The 21,713-nt window shown below is 41.2% G+C and overlaps 1 protein-coding gene across 1 annotated transcript in view; it reads left to right on the top strand.

The window, feature by feature from the left end:
* Positions 1-706: 706 nt before the first annotated feature.
* Positions 707-21,713, top strand: part of gask1a (golgi associated kinase 1A) — a 71,552-nt gene continuing 50,545 nt past the window's right edge. The window contains exon 1 of the mRNA XM_072394975.1: positions 707-861. Within this exon, the coding sequence (XP_072251076.1) occupies positions 859-861 (3 nt within the window). The 5' untranslated portion in view covers positions 707-858. The remainder of the gene's footprint in view (positions 862-21,713) is intronic.

Here is a 21,713-nt window from a genome sequence, read left to right as displayed (position 1 = left end):
TTAAAACCTCAACAGGCAGCTGAGGAGCCTGCATCACAAGAGGCCTCACAGTCTTCAGCTGAGCCTTTCCATGAAGAAGAATGTAAATTTATTCAATTTTGGAATATGACTGAAGTACAATTACTTTTCATGATCTGTTTTTATTAGTAAATATAATATGAATATCAGCTTGTAGCTTTTAGCCATGTTAATTCTTCTTAAGAGTTTTGCTACAAAGTAATATATCAAAACAGGAATGCAGAAATTTCCTGGCACTGATACTTTAAAATGTTTGAATTCTACTGTTTTTTATTGCCTTTGTATTTGCTGAGGTTAGTGCTATTTTATCGTTTAAGATTGACTTTTTTGCACACTATGTTCATCGTGTTTTTAAAATATTTTCAGTTTGTCTTTGCACTGATATAATAATGAAATCATCTGTCAAAGACGACTCTCGCCTGGAACGCCATATTACCCAGAGCCGGCCCTAATGAAGGGGAAAGAATCTTCTCAGATTTCACTCCAGTTTCTGCTCAAAACGATGCTTTTACTTTGAAATCCACTTGGAGGACCGTGTTGCCCTGGGGAAACAGACAGGGACGGGCTGTCGATTAAATTACGTTGCCTTAGAAGGAAATGGGCGTACGTTGCTATTACCTGCATCAATTAACTTACGTTTGTGAAGCAACACAGTATGTTGTTAGCGGCGTAACAATTTCAAACCGCTAACTCTAATGCGAGTCGCTGCTGCAACTTCAGGACCACTGTTTACCGGCGTTTATGTGGATATCCTGCAACCTTCAGTCGACGTAATATCTGCGCCTTAGATTACCTCTTATCAGAGGTTAGAGAAAATACACTCAACCGAGTACACGACCCATGGTAAGTGTCTGTCTTGTTTTCTTTTTTGTTTGTTTGTTTTTCTCCTGCTCCAGTTTCTCCATTCATCCGAAACGGACAGCCTCGTTCCCATATCACTCACATATTAAGGTTGAGTATCATCAATGAGATTGTTACCAATAGACCAAAGTTGATTTAATATTTCAGTATTCCCACTAGTGGAATAATGTTGGATTACTCCACTGCATTAATCTCCTGAGCAGCACTGAGCCAGATGATCTATTTTTGAGCCCAATTATTACTTCCTGAATTGTTACTTCAGCAAGGCAGTGATTTATTTCCCAAGATTCCCCCAAATCAACCAGCACCCTAGCTGGTCATTGATAAATTATTTGTGTTTGGAAAATTTATCAGAAAGAATTTTGATAACTAATTTATTGTTTGTATTGTTCAACTTAGTCCACAGTAATCTCATATTTGTTGTTCTGTAAAATTTTATGACATCATAAGGGGTTTATATAAAGCAGAAATTTGTCAAGTGCAAGAGATGACATTCTTTTCATGTTTAGACAGCCTTATAGCCTTCATTTCAGGTTAAAGAACAAGTGAAGACTGTTAGGTCCACTAGTTATTTGATCAGCAACTGAAATATATTTCATCAATAAGCAAACACTAAAATTAAATTGTTGTTTCTTTGTAAAGGAGAGTTTTGTCATTTTATGTTCATGTGTCAACTTTTGTCTATTAAAGGGTGTTCATTCTTGCTATCGATGAATTGTTTCACTTATTCATATTTGATTGTTTAATTTGAAAACAAAACCTGTCCCCAACCTGCACATGATACATTATGTATATTTAAATGTTCCCTAATATGTCTCAAAAATAGAAATGCTAATCTTCGTGATTCTAATCATTACCTCGCAAACAGGCAAACTCTAGATATTGGTAGTTAAGTTTGGCTTATGAAATAATTGAGTCACTGAATGTATAGCAAAACTCAATAAATATGTGTTTTGTCCCATGTTGTGATTAGGGGGAATGTTGCTGATCTTTATTTTACCAATGCTATTCCATTTGTGGCTAAATAAGTAGCTGGCTGCAAGACAGATACAAGCTCTTATTTATTTTGGTACTGTTTATGTGCTACAAATGCAATCTTAAGCTCTAGTAAATTGTTTTGGCTTGTCAGACTTACTTATAAAGAAAATAATTTTGCCTCATTTTATACCAGTCTATAAGGACCATCTGAGAGCCATTTATGGTATTAACAGGGTCTCAAGTAGTTCCTGCAGCTCTGTCTGTATGAAAAGCCTATCAAAGTCCCTTCCTTAAGAGGGCCTGCTGGCTCTTCTGTCTTATCCAATTATCTCTTCTTGCTCTTAATAATAGAAATGGGGTTTGCCATGCTGTTGGGCTTCCTCACTATCAACTGGGCCCTTGTGTAATACAAAGCAAACATAGAGCTGCTGGACAACCACAGCCGCACCATTCAATGACAGAGGTAGTGAAATGGTATTTGAAAAAATTAACAAAAACCCAGTAACAGTTTCCAATATAATATGTCAAAATGACACAGTGGAATGAGGCAAAAAATAAGAAATAAAATGGAAAAAACAGAAGTCAAAAGAAAAGTATTTCACCAAAATAGTATTTAAAAAAAAAAATAAACAGAAGAAAAAGTCTTAGGTGGTATGCACACTCAGTCACCTATCAAATAACATTGCTATAGAATATATTATATAAAACAAATAGAGTAAAATAGACTGAATGAGCACAAGTGAAAAGATCATCTTTCAACAATGAAACAATAAATAAGGATAACTCTTTCACCTAAGATTTGCATTTTACCAGGCTGTTTATAAAGAGGCAAACTTGGAAAAGCTTGGTATTTTTTGTCAAAAGGGTGGTTCACTGTCTTTCAAGGTTTCACATTACAAATTGGTTCCATATGCAGTGCAGACAGACTGAAGTGCCACATGGTAACCAAGAGGGAAAGTCTTAGCCTATTCTTCCTCCCCCCCAACACACACACACACACTCTGAAGGATCTTTGATTTAGCAAAAATGACAAATATAATCATTTCAGAGCTACCCTCTGACATTATGTAACAACATTTACTGCATGTGTATTGTGGACAACAAAGGAGCTTGACTGGTTTTCCCAACATTTAGTTGGCTCAGCAACTGGAGAAGACAGCAAAAACAAACAGACTGTTTCCCTTTGCACATCTGGCTACTTCACAATGCGTCGCGACACATTGTGCAGCCAACAATGTCCCTTTTCTTAAGAAAATACAAAATAAATTTCAAAATAGATGTGCATTTGCTGTAGAGTTCAGAAGTTTAAGGAAAACATAATATAACAAAATAACATTTCTCCTGTCAAAGATTTAGTTAAAACAGATTAATAATAAAACAACTCCATCTAGTGGGTACTTTAAAAAAAGAACTTAAGGGTGAGAAAGATAATACACTACAAGTACTCTACAAAGCTATTCTCTCCAATACTAGCTAATATAGCTAATTGAAATCAAAATGTTGTTATCTGAGACGAAATTAAAACTTTTATAAAACTTCATGATCTAAACAGAACAATGTCACAATAGCACCTTAAAAATATACAAATTATGTTTTTTTTTTTTTTTTTTTAAAGTGCATTTTTAACTTTGTTACGCCCACCGCTACTAAATTTAATCGACTTTGAGCTATAGCTACACAGAACACTTAACCCTCTAAGCGCCATGGTCGACTTAAGTCGACAAGATCGTGCCTTGAATAAAACGGCCCATTGTGGCAAAAATAACGTCATATTTTGTTCCTACTCTCCACTTCTGGTTGGCAGACATGTCACACTTCACCTCTGACGCAAAAAACGTCATCCTTCTATATAAACGTTTTGCACTACAACAAGTTGAATCAGTACGAGTTCTTCACTGAGCGAGTACACCATTGAGCAACAGCAGCAGAGCGATATAGTCAGCATTAGCAAGTATTTTTTTCCAATAATCGCACAATGTCCACTAAAAAGTTTACCTGCAAAGAAGCACTGGGTCTTCTATTCGCTAATCCTGATTCTGAAGGGGAAAATCTATCTTCAGAAGATGAGTCAGCTGTTAGCTAGTCCTGGCGCTAGTGGCGACGCGTTCCCGCCCCGCGTCCCTGCCTCACCAGCAGTCGGACAAAGTGTTTCCCTGCACCAAACACCAACTTCAGATCCTTTGCCCAGCAATGTTGGTGGTGAGGAAAATGTTTCACGGGGTCGAAGTTTGCATCAGGAGTTAGCAGGGATGGTAGTACTGGAGGGAACGAGGCTGGGAGTAATGTGCGTCTTCTGTCTTTTTATCGAGCTCACCAAGTGAACGCTGTGCTTTCTGACATGGTGCCTTCACAAAGTGTATGCGATCGCGCAGTCAGTAGCTTGACAAATCTCGATGGACATGTCAGACGTGGTCGAACTGTCAGTGGGAGAGCTGGGGGAAAACGTAGCGGCGCAGTTCATGCAGCCACAGCCATGCTGTGTCTGTTCACTGACTGGAGCACGTGTTGGCGCACTTGGTGGAGACATGACAGGAGCAGAAGGTGGCACAAGTGGTGCATTTAGAGGCAGACGCCCTGTCACACAGCACAGAGCCAAGTCAGCCAACATGCGTCTCACTAAGCCAGGTTATGGACATGCAGGCTAGGAGTATTTGACTGATGAGGTGGGGTACCAAAATTGGATAAAGCCATTTGATTAAACAGTTGGATATCAGGGGGACAGAGAACTATCCAATGCTGATTCGGCCCTAGATTTTCTGTCACTTTTTCTAAATGATGATTTCTGGAATTTATTGACTGTAGAAACAAAGCGTTATGCCTATCAGTTTTTAGCCTCCCATGAAATCAAGTCACATTCAAGATTTCACCAGTGGTCTGATGTCAGTGAAATCGAAAACGCATCAGGACAAAACACACTGCTAGTGGGTACAGATGAATAAATACACCTGTGTGTGTTGATGATTATAATTCATTCATGGGGTGCGTTGACACTGCAGATCAAAGAATGAAGACCTAACTCTTTCCCCACAGATCAAGAAAGTGGTATAACAGAATTTTCAATGTTATTCTTGGCATAAGTATGGTGAATGCTCACATAATTTACTGAAACTGTATTCCAGCTTCTCACAAGTCTCTGAAGGTCTTTGTGCAACACATGGTAAAACTGGTTTACTGGAAGGCTACTCCAGGAAGGAGAGCCATAAAGGGAGGAAGAAGTCATTGGGAGAAATGCCACAGACTCACAGAACATCACTTTTTGTATAAGGCTGATGACCACCCAGATTGTGCTGTATGTTCTGATTGAACCTGGCCTAAAGGCCGCCGTCAGACAAAATACAGTTGTAGGCAGTGTGGGGTGAGTCTTTGTGTGGTACCATACAATGAAAGGTATCACATCATAAATAACTACAAACAGTGTCACGTGGATGGATAGGCATAGGCCTATTTTGACCTCTGCAAGCAAACATGAGGTTGTCGCTCATGTGCATTTTTTCGGCCATTTATTAGAAATAATTTACAGTGTTGGATTAGTCTTTGCTATTTCCCTGAACATTTTGCATTGTCTAGCACATTGAATATAGAATATTGAATATAGCACAGACATTAATAGGGGCATATTTGGAGAAAAAGGCTGCGTTTCATCATTGAAACATGAAAATTTCATAAAAATTCTATAATCCAAGATGGCCGCCACCCCATGACATCATGATATGCAAATTAGGTGTGTCAATTTGCTTCCTACATAAACTTTGGGTCATCCTTAACATTTCTCTAATTTACAGAAAGTCTCTATCTCTTAAGATATAGCCTTTTGAAATTTATTTGTCAAAATAAAGGATTTTCGAAAAAAAACCTCTGGCGCCTAAAGGGTTAGGACAACAAAATCTAACAAGATAGAAAAGAGTCGGCTTAATAAAAACCAACATGTTACAGTATACCGCAAGGATGAAGTGGTATGAGAGCAGCGCTTATCACTCAACCCAGCTTATGGTAATATAATGCCTTTTACATCCCACAAGACCCATTACAGTGTAGCATAGGCTCACATTAAATGAGAAATCATGAACATAGGATAGAATAGAAATAGAATAGAAAAATACTTTATTCATCCCCTAGTGGGGAAAATTCAAATTAGTCAAGTAGCTCAAAATCTTTTGGATATTTACAGTGATTGTTTATTAGACAACTACAATAATAATACTAATAAATGACTAAATAAATAAATAAATTTGAGAAGAATATGTCAGCAGTCACTGTTAAAAAGCCTTATGGCTTTGGGGACAACGGATCTCCTGAACCTCCTGCAGCGCAGACAAATGAGCCTCTCTCGACAGCTGCTCCTCTGTCCTGCCAGGATGCAGTGGAGAGGATGTTTAATATTCTCCAAAACAGAATATAATTTTTTCCTCATACATTGCTCCACCACAGCACTGAGATGGTCTTGCCTTCTGCCTACCACAGAACTGGCCTTGTTCATCAGTTTGTCCAGGCGCCTACAGTTTTTGTCTGTAGTGCAACTCCCCCAGCAGACAACAGCATAGTACAGTGCACTCTTAATCATAGTGGGATAAAACATGCACAGCATATCACTGCAGACATTGAAGGACCTGAGCCGTCTCAGGAAGAGGTGACTGCTCTGGCCCCCCTTGTACACTGCTTCTGTGTTGGCAGACCACTTCAGTTTATTATCCAGCACCACCCCCAGGTATTTGCAGGTGTGAACAGTCTCTATTTCCCATCCATCAATGCAGACTGACTGGTATGGAGTTTTAGATCTGCTGAAGTCCACAACCAGCTCTTTAGTCTTTGTAGTGTTCAGGAGCAGACAGTTCTTTTTGGTCCAGCCATTGAAGGACTCCACAAGGTCCCTGTACTCCTTCTCCTGTCCACCGCGCACACATGCCACAACAGCCATATCATCAGAATACTTCTATATGTGGCAGGACTCAGAGTTCTACCAGAAGTCCGATGTGTACAGGGTGAAAAGAAAAGGAGCCAAAACAGTACCCTGCACCCTGTACTTCATTCCAGTGTCCCAGAAACACATCTCCCCATCCTGACATACTGTGTTCTGGCAATCATATAGTTGATAATCCACGATGTCAGGGAGTGGGCCACACCCATACCTAGAAGCTTGTCTTTCAGTATGAGAGGCCGTATGGTGTTGAAGGCACTGGAGAACTCAAAGAACAAGATTCTCACATATGAACCAGGCACATCCAGATAAGCATATGCCCGATGCAGCATGTGCAGAATCGCATCTTCCACTCCTATGTGTTTCTGGAAGGCAAACTTGAGGGGGTCAAGATCCTCCGCAACCTGCAATCTCATACGACGAACAAAGAGTCTCATTTGAGATGTCAAATCCACTGGTCTGTAGTTATTCAGCTCCACCGGTTGCCCTGATTTGGGCATCGGTATGAGAAAAGTAGTTTTCCACAGCACCGGGACTTTTTCTATCTGAAGGCTCACATTGAAGAGCCTATGAAAAGGGACTGCTAGTTGACCAGCACAGTCCCTCAAAAGCCTTGGACAGACTCCATCTGGGCCTGCAGCCCTCCCTGACTGAAGTCTCCTGAGCTCAGCTCCAACCTCCTCTGTAGTTAGGCAAAGAGGTTGTAGCGGAGGGATGACGACAGGAGGGATGTTGCTACGAATCATAGAGATGGTGGTGGGGGTACAGCTGGACAGAGGAGGGTAAGTGGTGGGGGTTGCTAAGGTGGCCAGGTGGTGGGAGCAGCCACGGATATGGAGTTGCAGCTGTGCTCCGGAGGCCTGGTGGTGAAAGCTGTCACAGAGGTGGATGTGCAGCTGTGCTCAGGAGGCCTGGCGGTGGAAGCTGCCGCAGATGTGGATGTGCAGTCGGACTCAGTAGGCCTGGTGGTGGAAGCTGCTGCAGAGGTGGAGGTATAGCTTGACTCAGGAGGCCTGGCGGTGGAAGCTGCCGTAGAGGTGGAGGAACAGCTGGACAGAAGAAGCCTGCTGGTGAGAGTTGCCATTGAGGTGGAGGTGCAGTCAAGCGGAGGAAGAGGACTGGCGCTGCGAGTTGCCATTGAGGTGGAAGTACAGCTGGGTAGTGGAAGCAGAATAGAGGAAGCAGCTGAAGTGGTGGGGGTGGAGGGAGCAGCAGTAGAGGTGGAAAAAGCCACACTATCTTGGCTCTGTCCACATCACCTTCCACAGTGCTGGTATACACACACATTGACTTTTTGGTTCCTGTCACAGTTGATCCCCTACAGTTTGCATACCGTTCCAACAGCCCTCTATCATGCACTACAACATCTAGGCCGCAGCAGGACATATGTCAGGATGCTTTTCCTTGACTATAGCTCAGCCTTTAATATCATATGGCCTGGCAAATTGATTATAAAGTTAACTGACTTGGGGATCCCGCCCATCACCTGCAACTGGATTCTGGATTTCCTCATGGACAGACCACAGGTGGTATGGATGGGAGGCAGGATTTCAGCTGAGCTCACAGTCAGCACAGGGTCTCCACAGGGCTGCTGTCTCAGCCCTAAACTCTTCACCTTGTACACCAGCGACTGCGTCTCCACCCGGGACGACACCGTCATCATCAAATACGCGGATGACACATCCATCCTGGGCCTGATCAAAGGTGGGGACGAGTCAGGGTACAGGGGTCTGATGCTTGCTTATGGTGAGGAGAATGACCTTATCCTCAACGGAGACGAAACCAAAGAACTTATAATGGACTTTAGGAAGAAAGCCCCCCCTCTGCAGACCGTTAACATCAGGGGTGAGGTGAAGAGAGTGGTCAGCTACAGGTTCCTTGGTCTTCAGTTAGCTGCAAATCTAAGCTGGTCTGCAAACACCACAGCCACGGTGAAAAAGGTCCAGCAGTGGCTGCACTTCAGACTGCTCAGGAAGGCTGGCCTGAGCCTCCACCCCCTCACCCAAGCATAAAAGGTTTGGTGGAGAGCATCCTCACAACCGGCATCTCCGTGTGGTATGGTAATACCACCCAGGGAGAGAGGAGGGCTCTTCAGAGGGTGATCAAGACTGCAGAGAGGATAATAAAAACAAAACTTCCCTCTACGGACACCATTTACACACAACGCTGCACGAAGAAGGCACATAGCATCATCAGAGACATATCACCCAGCACACAACCTCCTCAACCATAAACACTCTACATTAGGGCTGCACAATTAATCATATTTTTATCGTGATCACGATTTTGGTGGCCACAATTAAATTAACCTGATTGTCAACGATATTTACATTCAAAATGCAAGCTCTGCTGCCTGCATCTCTAACCACACGTTCTCAACCAATAGTCTACCAACCACCAGGGGGCAAAAGCATGGTTAAGGCTTCATTAAGCTGTCTAAATAACAAGTGCGCAGTGTAAGGCAGCTAGCGAAACAGTCTATGAGTTAGACGGGGCGACATTCATTGTCTGGACTTGTTTTTGGATTCAGGGTAAGTGACATTAAACAAGAACAAGTTATTTGCAAAGAGCGTAACAAAGTAGTGTCTGCCCCGCAGAGTAACACCACTAATTTGTTCAATCACCTGAAAAAACATGACAAACCTAAATATCAGGAATGAAAGAAGGCCAAAGCTAATGTTAATTCACAAAATCCCCGTCCGTGTCCAGCGCCAACCCAGACAACCATTACAGTAACCCTGCACCGGGCAGAACCCTATCCATCTACCTCCCAAAGACACGCAGAAATAACAGACGATATCTTTTTATTTGGCCAAAGACATGTGTCCGATCAATACAGTTAATACTTTAAAATGTTAAATGATTAGGTTTTTGTTTTTATTTTTCATTAGTTATAATTTATTCTACTTTAAAGTTTAATTTTTGACAAAAAATTGTTGGCACATTGTTTATGAATTGTGCAATAAAAATACATGTTTTTCCAGACATGACTAATAATCGTGATTACAATATTGATAAAAAATAATCGTGATTATGATTTTGGTCATGATTTTGGCAGTCCTACTCTACATACAGCCTTAGACAAAGCAGAACGGACAGTATCATCACACGGTAAACATGCTTTTACAACAGTTTCTTCCCTGCTACCGTGAGACTGATGGCAAAAGCAAAGTACCATCAGTGCTCTTGATCAATCTACCTCTGTTCATTGACAATCAACCGGGAAACGTCCAATATCCATTTATTATTTTTATTGTTGTTTTAGTTTTTAATGTTTACTCCTTCTCATGTTTGTACTCTGAGTGTCCTCTGCACAAGAATTCTTATGTACAAATCTTATCTTATCTTATGTCCTTTCTCCACGTGTTGGACAGTCTACATACTGTACAAAGCCAGTCTAACAAGTTGATAGAGAGACATGGTTGAAATCCCCTGTGATTGCAATGAATGCCTCAGGACGCTGGGTCTGTATCCTAACAATGGGATCATGGATGATGTCACACGCTGTTGTAGGTGCCGCCCTCGGTGGACTGTAAACAACGATGACAACTGTATATGGGAACTCTCTGGGCGCATGGAACGCACAGAAACCAACTGACAACAGTTCAATGTCTGGATAGCATACCCTCTCCTTAACGGTCACATTCCGGGGGTTAACCCATCTCTGATTTAAAAAAAAACCCAAGATAATAGCCTTGGCGCTTACTGCTCATACTCGGACCACGATCCACTCGTACGGCTGTTAAGCCAGGTATGTCCACACATGAGTCTTGTGTGTTGTCGTTCAGCCAGGACTCAGACAGACAGATCAAACTGCTTTCCTTATGCAGCCGCTGGTTCCGTACAAGTGCCTCTAGCTTGTCATACTTGTTTGGTAGTGAGTTGGCGTTTCCCATTATCACCGAGGGCAGAAAAGGCTTGTACCTCCACCTCCTGTTGGGCCTCTTTGCCTTTAATTTTGCTCCAGCTCTTCATCCACGGTACAGCTTTCTTAGCTCGGTCGGAATTGGATATTTAATTCCGCGTCCAATCATTGACAGTGTCAACAATTCTTCTCATGTGTACACTGCTCTACTACTGGTAGCAGTGCACATTGTCAAAAAATAAAATTGATTTTGAAAAGCAGATAACTAAAAATCACTGAAAATCTTTAGATAAAAAATTTAAATAACATATAATTAAATAAAAGATTAACAAAATTGAGAGCTGCACAGACTTGCAGCCGATAAGGCCGGTGCATAGCAACCGGAAGATTTTCATTTGTAAGCAACATATGAACAGATAACACTTACATCCCAAAGGCCAAATTACATGAATGAAATTTAGTCATTGAGAGTCTGGAACACGGATTTACAGACAGATTTAACATCAAACCTATCTGGAACTACATCTTGTCTGGACATGGTGTGTATCGGTCGAACCACAGGTCTAATCAGGCGACAAAACCTGAGAAAAGAGCATATACAAAGTCACTGCAGGCATCTTTTGAATGACTTACACAAGGTTGTTGGTCTGTCTGTGTTACAGTTACAGTACTGAATTGTATTACTCCTGCAAGACTGCCAACAATACCAGACAAAGGTTCAGGGTCACAGGACACAGGCTTTTCAAGATCACATCCAACAGGTGGGACTGAGCCATCTGGGAGGTCACAGGTCAAACTCATTAAATCGGAGAAGCTTGTTTAAGTTCCACAAAGGCATTTTTGGCAGACACAATTGACAAGTCATTCACTCTGAGGCTTGTATTTGACTCATTATTTCACCCACACTTACTTTAACAAAGTGCATGTAGCACGTTGCCCAGGAACATATTTGATGTCAAAGTTTAGCTCACCAGTTTAGCAACCTAGTGTTACTCACAACAGTCAAGTTTCAGCTTTGTCAGAATGGAAGTCAGTAAATTTATGGCCTTTAAGCCAATGGCTGAATTTGTCACAGACTGATCATTTCAATGCCAAAACCTATGAGCTGGGTAATTCCTCTGAGACTGAGACGGTGATTTGCTAGTGAAAGCAACCACTCTGGCTTTAGCATCGCCATCTTGGACCTGAGACGGATCAGTTCCGATGTCATACTTCAAGACACTCTAACTTTGGCTAGTTTATTCTTTTTCTCACCCTTCAGCAGCCCAAAAGGAGGTTTGGCAATGGCTGAATACGTGGGTCTAAAGTGCTGGTAATAATTTACCATCCCTAAAAAGGATCTTATCCTCTTCTGACATAGGGTCACTCCATCACTCTCCATCTATAGATGCACCACTGTCATCTATTATGTAACCTAGGAACTTCACAGGCCTCATCAGGAAGAAGCTTGTTTTTGGTGCTAACATCAACTTTTGAGAGTGCAGCCTTTTAAACACCATTTTCAGATGGAGCAAAGCAGTCTCCTAATTAGGTGCGAAGATCAACGAGTTATCCAAATAACATAGCAGGCTCAAATAGCTTTGGTCCTCAAAAAACTTGGTCATCGTACGCATGAAGCTCGCTTGGCTGTTGCATAGGCTCTGTGGCAACATGTTGTATTTGTAAAGGTTCATGGAAGTGATAAAGCCAGAGTACTTCTTATCATCCTCATGAAGCAGCATGATATAGAACAGAGATGTTAAATCGATTGTGCTGAAAAAGCAGTTTCCTCCCAGCACTGTGAAACAATCCACTTGATGAGGCAGAGGATGAGCATCCCTCAGGTTCGTCTTATTCAAACAGCGAAAGTTCATACAGATGCGGAGGTCCCCATTTTTCTTCCACACGAGTACCAATTGTGATGCATATTCGCTGGTCGATTTCCTGATAATAAATCTCTCTTAAAACATCTCTCTAATAAATCTCAGGACCTTTCGCAACTTTTGGCAATGACCAGGTGGTACCCACCTGTAGGGGAGATGGAATGTTTAAGGAAAACACTTCACATTATATAACAAAATAACATTTTCTTTCTAAAATATTTCATTAGAACAGCTTAATAATAGTGAAATAACTCCATCTAGTGGGTGATTTAAAAAAAACAACAACTATGGGGTAAGAAGGATAGTACTCTTAAAAACAAACTGTCATTTAAAAACCTGGAGAAGAGAACAAAAACTGTTTTTCTTTTCACACATCTGGCTCCTATATACACAAAGACAACAGTCAAATAATGGATTAGCTAGACTGCCTTGCATTCTACAAAGCTTGTCATTGAGATCAAAATGGTGCTATCTGACATTAAATTAAAAAGTTTATAAAATTTAGATTCATGGTCAAAACAACAGAAAAAAGTCACAGAAGCACCTTAAATTATACAAAACATCATGTAACAAACGCAATAACACTGAGGTAGGCAGGAAGCTACAGTGGATCAGCGGGGACAGAAAGGATTGCTGTGCGTTGTGTAATTTCAGCCAGTTCAGGGGTTTCCAAAATGAAATAATTCAAAAGAAGAACAAATAAACCAGATGGATTGCATACTGAGAGTACCTTTCTACCTTTCACATACCTGAGTTGATTTGAGTTTGAGATGAGTATAAATTAGATCCAAGCAATTGTTGAAAAATGACTTACCTTCCATCCATACCGCTACACTTGTCAAAATTGAATGTAACTTTAAAACAGAAAATAGTTTACATACAAAGCATTTTTTCGCCAACATTTAAATTTTTCAAACATAGAAGGAAAATGACAACCTTATGCCAGGTTTAGATTAGTTGTTTTTGGCATGATGATGGTCCGATCCAAAACTGCATGTCAAGCAGAAGAGTTGTTGATAGTAAAATTCCTTTTCTTCAATTCTGCAATGTCTGTGACATTAAAGAACTCTTCTTTCTATAAGGTTAAGTATTAAATAGGCTAAAGTGTAGAGAAATGTATTCTGTCCTCATGATTAGACAGTATATTGGTTACTTTGGTTACTGGTAATTTATGGAAGTTACCTTATTTGGCTGCATTGTTGTATGGTGGTTAGTACTGTCACCTTACTGCAAATGGGTTCTCTGTTTGAATCTTAGCCGGGGCTTTTCTGTGTGGAGTTTTTATGTTCTCCTGTTAGATTATTAGATTCATTTTTATTTTAGATTAATTGGTGATTCTAAATTGATCAAATGAGTGTGTGTAAGTGTGCAAAATTGATCCTTTTTGTGTGGCGCCATGAAGTACTGGTGACCCATCCAGGGAGTACCCTGCCTCTTGCCCAGTGGGATAGGCTAGAAAATGGATGGATGGATGGATGCATGGCTCAGGTGACTGTGGCTCAGTGGTTAGAGTGGTGGTGGTGAGACAGCCCACAGGTGTCAGTCCACCTCCTTGCCACAGCTGAGGTGCCCTTGAGGAAGGCACAGTCTCTATGAGTGTGTGCACGTGCATGTTAAAAGCGGAGGACAAATTTAGTGTATGTATATATATATATGTGCATGACAATAAATCTGATCTTAATCTTAAAGCCCTTACAGAAGAAGAGCTAGTGTCACGGCTAGAGCAGCCAAGGTAATGCAGACTCTTAAGCAAGACCCAGTGAAGGCAGTTAAAAGTGTCAACGGTTTATTTAACAGAGATTTAGCTTGGGAATCTAGGAATCTCGAGAACAGTCCGGTCACAGGGACTGAGCCACTGAAGGAGAGGAGAGGTGTGTTAAATCCAGGAATTATAGGAGATAATCCAGTGATGTATCCAGAATAATTTAGTTTCAATGAATGAGAATGTCAGAGATATTGAGGGGAGCCACTGGTTGTCCTTGATGGGTGTTGAAACTGTAGAAAGGTGGCAAAGAAGGCAGGCAAGTAGTCGAGGTAAGTAATCCACAGGAAGTCACGAAGATGACTGGAAGGAAGTATAGGTGAGTAAGCCTCTTCTTGACCAACAGGAGAAAGTTGGTTAGCACAAAAGAAAACTCACTCAGGGAAGTGTTGTGAAGCTGACCATCTGGCGGAGACTGAGTGCACATGCTGGTTCCTTAAAAACAGCTCCAGTGATGAGGCTGATGAACAACAGGTGCGGCACCAAGAGAGCTGAAGCCCAGACCCACGAGGACTGATTACAAACCTGCCCAGACCAGCCTACGGCTAAAGGGAAAAAACAACCAGTGCAGGACTATGACAGCGAGCCTTGTAAAAATGCTACCTCTTCTCTTCCTCCTTTCTATCCCTTCCTCTCAACTGTGTTTTTTAGCAATTAGCAATAGTTGTAGCAGTAATATAGAGGGAAATTGACCTCACACAGCAGCCATGCTTCTCTTGGGCTCAGATGGAATATGTTTCTAAATATCATTCAGATGGCAATTTAATCTGCATATGTGAATCAAATCGAATTGTTGTTATGATTACGATGACAAGTATGATTATATTCCGCAAGCTCTGCTAATGCATTTGGCCTTTCATTTGATTGGTTTTCACCTTTGGCCATATTATGTCCAAATCTTAGGAAACAATATCCTAAAATGCGCCCATGAAACCTCATTCCCACTCTTTTCATTAACCAGTAAACATGTTGTGATTTTATTTGTGAAAATCTAATTTTGACATGTTTTGTTGGAAGCCACTGTTCTATAGTCACTTTATCCATATCTTTAAACTATTAGTAATGACCAATTTGAAACATGATCCAAGCTTTGCACTTTAAATGCAAACGTGACAGTATGTTATTCAGTTCAACAGATTTAATTTAATGATGTAATGTAAATTTTAAGATTTGATAGGCTAAAATAACAAAAACAGCTGACATGTTCACAACAATGGCAGATTATTCAGTTTATTAAAAATCTGTTGCATTTATTGAGATTATAAGAATTTTGTCCGTGTTATGCGATTCATGCATGTGCACATCGGTCCCGCAGCCCACTTGCCACAGAACAGCCTGCAGGATACAGTGTAATCCCATCTTTGTTGTCATATGCTACTAGTGCAGTGGTAGTTTCTAGACTGGTTTTTAATACATTGTATTCCTCAGAGCACAAAGGGTAAACACTCTATTATTGGTAGTGTGAAATAGTTCCACCAGCTTGTTTTAGCAGATGTACACTTGTTCTATAAATCTGTTTTGAAATGTTAGCACTGGTTACTGCAACTTCTCTCAGCAAACATTCTTTCTCATGCAGCACCTTCCTCTCAGGAGAAAGGAATGTGTACTGGGGAACAGATTTGACCACACATGCAATCCTGTTGCAGCCATATGGAGAAGACTATTTTTGTGCCAAGGAGTAATTATTTTCAAAGCTGTGATCTGAGTTCTAGGCTTTTACAAAGACAAAAGCTATGGAACACTGCATACATGCAATTTACAAAGATTGAAAAAAGACGTAATAACTGTTTAATGTGTATTAGACTGACTTGTCTCAATTATTGAGACTATCAAATATAGCTCATTTACTAGTGCTATAACTTTATTGATGATGCATGAAATTCATTTCAACTATTTTGGACAGAAAGTAGTTTAAATGAGTTCTGAGTGTGGTGGTATGGGCAGTGTCATGGAGCCTTATTGTTGGCCAAACTCCTCTCATAGTAGTTGCCTTAGCTGCCATGTTGCCAAATGTTTTTTGGAAATTTGTAATAACCTGGGGCCTCATGTACAAAGACTTGCGTGAATTTCCTACTGAAACATTGCGTACGCTCAAACCAAACTGCCCTCCAACGTACAAAAATATCTGGATGTATCAATGTGTGCGCACGCATGAATCCAAGCACATTTCGTTTGTACATCCCAATCAACGTGGAATTGAGCGCACATGTCAGACTATCCGACTCCTCCCTGTCCACGCCCCTACTTAAATATGCAAATCATATTTAAATGAGCCCTGCACCTGTGATTCCCCTCTCTGCACGATCAGAAAATAAAGAATAAAGAATGCGTAAAACGGAAAAAAGAATAACTTAACGGAAAGTGAGATGGAGGTGCTACTTTCTGAAGTGGAGGCCCGCAAAAATGTGCTCTTTGGCACCCTGGCCTACGATATAAGCAGCAAACATAACAGGAGTGGGTGGGAGAGCGTGAGCGAGGCCTTTAATGCTGAGGAGTTGAACAGAGAGTCGACACAACTATGGGTGACACTGCTCTCTCAGGGGTGGTGGGTGTGGGAATGTGGGTGACTCTTATTACCCACAAGGTAAATACCTATATTTGTGTAACTCGCAACAAACGTGTTCATACAGTAATCTAGAACAGAAGTGCGCCGGGGAAAAGGTGAGACTCATTGAGACATTTCACAAGCACGGGGTTATTAACATGTTCACACAGAGACGATCAGGGGCTTGTTAGAAAGATCTTAAGCTGTTGTTTAACCAGCAAAAAAACAGCAAGTTACTAACTTTAACCACCAACTATGATGCTGTGAAGACGGGATAGAAATTGGGGGGGCACATGCTCAATGGGGAATAATATTAGGACAATTACACGGATAAAGTTACTCACCAAGAAGCCACCCATCGCGCACAGTGCCAGCTTGTAGTCTGTTCCCAACAATGCTGTTACTCAGAATGTATGAGTCGTTCATTGAACCAGGCCACCTCGCCACAATGTTAGTTAAGTGCATTTGCGCATCACAAATGATCTGTACATTGATGGAATGGAATTGCTTCCTGTTGACATACACAAATTCATCATGTGATGGCGCTTTTATAGCAATGTGTGTGCAGTCGATAGCTCCGATTACATTAGGAAAACCGGCTGTCGCTGCAAATTGCGCTTTAATGTTGGCCTGTTCAGCTGCATTGTGGGAATTTGATATACCTGGCTGAGATGCGGATAATCCCGTCCCACACGGCTGGCATGGCTCGACTCAGGGTCGACTGGCACAGTCTCGATCGGTCGGCCAGCTCCCTTTGAAATGCCCCGGTTGCCAGGAACCCCAACATGGTCATCACCTGTATGGGAACAGGCAGCGCATGGCTCCTCGCTGTTGCGCTCCAATGCCGGCCGCAGCTCTGCGCATAGCTCCAAGAGGATTGCCCTCGGGAACCTAAAGCGGCTGATAAGCCACTTGTGCCAACAAATCATGTCTGTCTCTAAATACACCTCTCTCCTTATTGCACCATTTGCTATGTCTTCCAACACCGCTAAAGCAGCCATTGTTTTTAATAGTATGTATTGCACCACTTTGCGCATACTTTTATATTCACTCTAACTGTAATTGCAGACACATGGGTGTGTTAATTGTTTATCAGTGATAATTGTTCATGTGTCTCAGATGTGCACATCGCTCATTCTGAGGACAAATTGTGTTTAAATTTATTCATTATAACAGTTTCCGAACATCACCTGTAAGTGTCGCCAAAGAAACAACCGCTGTAGAAAAGTGCGTACGACAGCCCTGAACTTTGCGTGAGGCACCGCACATTTCCACGGTCATTTCGCTCTTGATTCATCTGATCGTTGACGTGAAAAAGTGTGTACGCCACTTTTTTGTGCGTACGTACCCTTTGTACATGAGGCCCCTAGAGTCTGAGTTACAATCTGCACAAACAACTTTTTAAGAGTCAGATGCCACTTCCTATGCAAAAGTTGACATCTACAGGTGCTGTCAAAGTTATAGCCTCTCACTTTATTGTCATAAATAAAATGTCATCACTAACACATTAATGTTTGATTAGTTTTTGTGATTTGCACTCCATGTCTATTGATAGTGGAACCTTTACCAGTAATTTACCAGCCACTATGTAAATCGGGAAGAGGAAGTCTCTCTTCACTCTTTGAATCAGTGTATTTCATTACCTTTGGGGTACATTCAGCCAGTAGTATCGCATAACAGCCACGCACAGACATTAATACATTTTTTAAATTTTGTTCTTAAAAAAGGGACAATAATATACAAGTTCAATGTCAATGTACCCAAGTTTGACCCTTTGGCACACGTTGGCAGTCTTTTGCCTGATATTATAAGGCTAACACTCAGTGGGTTTACATGAGATTAACTCGATTATAGCTATAGTTGGGTTATGCTCCTTATCTGAGCAAGGGTAATTATCCTTTTATTATTATCGAATCACTGGCACAAAGCATGCAATACCGCAGTACGATAGGTAGCGCTGTACCCATTTCAACTATCGTTAACAGAGCCACTTCCTGTTGAAGTCTTCACCACCAACAGCAACAACAAACTAAGGCATTTGAGAAAGATGGCGAACGAAGACCAAGATGAAGCTCCGTCCCTCTAAATCTGTGATGAGCTGGTTATGGCACAAACGTGATGCACAACGGCGCATTCTCAATGGCATTGTTTGTTTCTTTCTGACGGCGGCGACAACAACAGTAATATCGTATCCTTCGACTTCCAGGTGACGATCGCTGGAAAAAATCTCGAGCATGCGCAGAAGTGAAGTGGGCAATCGGATCGAGTTATCTCGAGGTCTTAATTCGATCGCAAGTAACCTGATCCGATTCGATTTCTTGTCGGATTAAGCTTGTTGCATGAGCTGAATAATTTAATCTTATTGTAATTTAGCCATTAATCCGATCCGATTGCCCGCATGTAACCGCACTGACTAGTGGCATTGTTTCTGATCACTTAACAGACAATGCTTTGCACTACACTATGAAACACAACAATGCAAATTTACAGTCCTGTTCTTGTGTTCAAGTAATGTAATGTTTTCTGAAACTATGCCAAACGGGTAATGTCTTTTTAAAGAAGCCTGATCCCTACTCTACTGTTGCTGCTGACTTGCCTTTTCTGTGTAGACCATCTGCAGTGATAAACAGAGTTGAGAGGGTTTCTGTTAGGCCTTCTGCCTACTACAGAACTTCTGTACTACAGAATTACAGAACTGGCCTTTTTCACTAGTTTGTCCAGGCGCCTACAGTTTTTGTTTGTAGTGCAACTCCACCAATAGATAACAGCATAGAACAGTGCACTCCAGTGTTGTTTTTGACAACCATCTTAGATCTAGTCTTAGTCTTTTGTACTAAAGTATGGAAGCAAATCGTAACTATAATTCAAATTAAAATGCATTTGTAGAAATGCTTTTTCATTTTAAGAATGTGGCTGCATTATTGTACTGCATTATTTGTAATCAATCATTCCATTTGCATTTTCTTCTTCAAGACTGCACATTATTGCTTTTTCGTTTTCGTGGTCTGCCCGCAAAGTCCTGCCCATGATTCGAAAACGAAAAATCAATCTGAGGACAGCAGAGTGACGTCAGCTCTTCTTCAGCTCCCTGCTGACCGAGCTACACCGTTTGGGAGGGGACGGTGGGGCACATCTGCATTGCATTACATTGCAAATGTGCCGAGAAATTGATTGAATTGCCGGGTCTTTAGAGGACGCATCATAGATCATGGCGCTCCCTCAAATTGTGCAAACACTGTTAGAATTAGCTGAGCAGGTAGAATCTAATAATTTATCTGAGTCTGATGCCCGTGACCGAGTAGAACAAGTTAGGATGAGGACGATCAACCATCAACATCTGTTCCAGTCCATTGAAAGCTATTTATTAAATGGTTTAAAAATAAAGGAAATAGCGGAGCTGTACGGCATAGGCCACCAGACAATCCGTCGGAGGATGCAAAGCAACGGATTGATGCAGCAGACTCCTTATTACTATTATTTGTAAAAGGACCGAGTTCACAACTAAACTTAATTGTTGCCATTTGATGCTTTGTGCCAAAGTTATAACCTGATCATTGTTGATGTGACCGTCACTAAAAATTAATTTAGGTCAATAAGAATTGGAGATTGCTGTTGGGGCAGTGACACACATAAGTTGTAAAAATAGCAGATATATATAAGTTCAACACATTGCCACACATTGTCAGCTTGCATATTGGCTATTTTCACCAATAATCACAATAATAAAGGAATGGTTTTAGACATAGTTTTCCACCCAACGGCAAATACTTTCTGATCTAAGGATTGTGCATTACACACAGATAAAATGGTAACAGTGGAATCAATGTTCATTACTCCAAAAAAGCCAAAAACATGCTACTTCGGCAATTGTGGCTTTATTTCTCAGAATTTGATGAAGTACAAGGAACATACACATGCCCCAAATATGAGTGACGGATGAGGAACACATATGCTCAACTTGTCCTTGTCTGCCAGATGCATGTTTTTTGTAAAAACAGAATGAATTGACTTTAGCATACCAAAGCTAATTTTAGCCTGAAGTCAGCAGCCCATTTGCACCAGGAGTATGTGGAAAACTTATTTATTTATAAGCTTACTATGAAATTTATCACGAGCCAATTGTCGAGTAACATTGTATGTATATGATATGTTAACAGCACTTGTAACTTACCTTCGAAAAAATATCCTTGTGGCGAGCCTTCAGGTGCCGCTTAAGGTTGGTTGTATTTTTTCTGCCTACTTTTTGGCCACATTTGCCACCGTCTCACGTCACAGTACACTCCGTTTTATTGTCTGCTGGGTTATATTTAAAATCTCCCATATGTCATCTCTACGTTTGCGACCACCAAGCCCACATGTTGAAACTGCCGCCATCATGTTGAGCACGTTGTGCGTTGCATGCCAGGTGGTGGATGTGACCAAACAAGGAAAAGAGGTAGCAGCAGATACTATTTAGGTTTTAATTGACAGATTATGTGCACAATACGCAGAAATGTCATGCATTTTAAACGTCTGACAGACCACCCACTAACATTTACATCCATTCTCGTCTCGTCAACGAAAACTCACACGTCTCGTCATGTTTTAGTCATCAAAGAGCCATGTTTATCTCGTCACCGTCTCGTTATCGTCATGAGAAAAAGTGGCGTCAATGAAATGATTTTGTCATTGTCATAGTTAACGAAAACAACACCAGTGCACTCTCAATGATAGTGTGATAAAACATGCACAGCATATTACTGCAGACATTGAAGGAAGAAGAGAAGGCTCTGGCCCCTCCTGTACACTGCTTCTATGTTGGCAGACCTATGTTTATTGGTTGGCAGACCTATGTTTATTATCCAGCACCACCCCCAGGAATTTGCAGGTCTGAACAGTCTATCTGCCCTCCACCAATGCAGACTGTT

This window comes from Leuresthes tenuis, unplaced genomic scaffold (assembly GCF_036924035.1).
Source record: "Leuresthes tenuis unplaced genomic scaffold, fLeuTen1.0.hap1 SCAF_10, whole genome shotgun sequence".
Taxonomy (NCBI): domain Eukaryota; kingdom Metazoa; phylum Chordata; class Actinopteri; order Atheriniformes; family Atherinopsidae; genus Leuresthes; species Leuresthes tenuis.
Note: the sequence above shows the minus strand (reverse complement) of the source record. Positions and strands in the feature narration are given on the sequence as shown.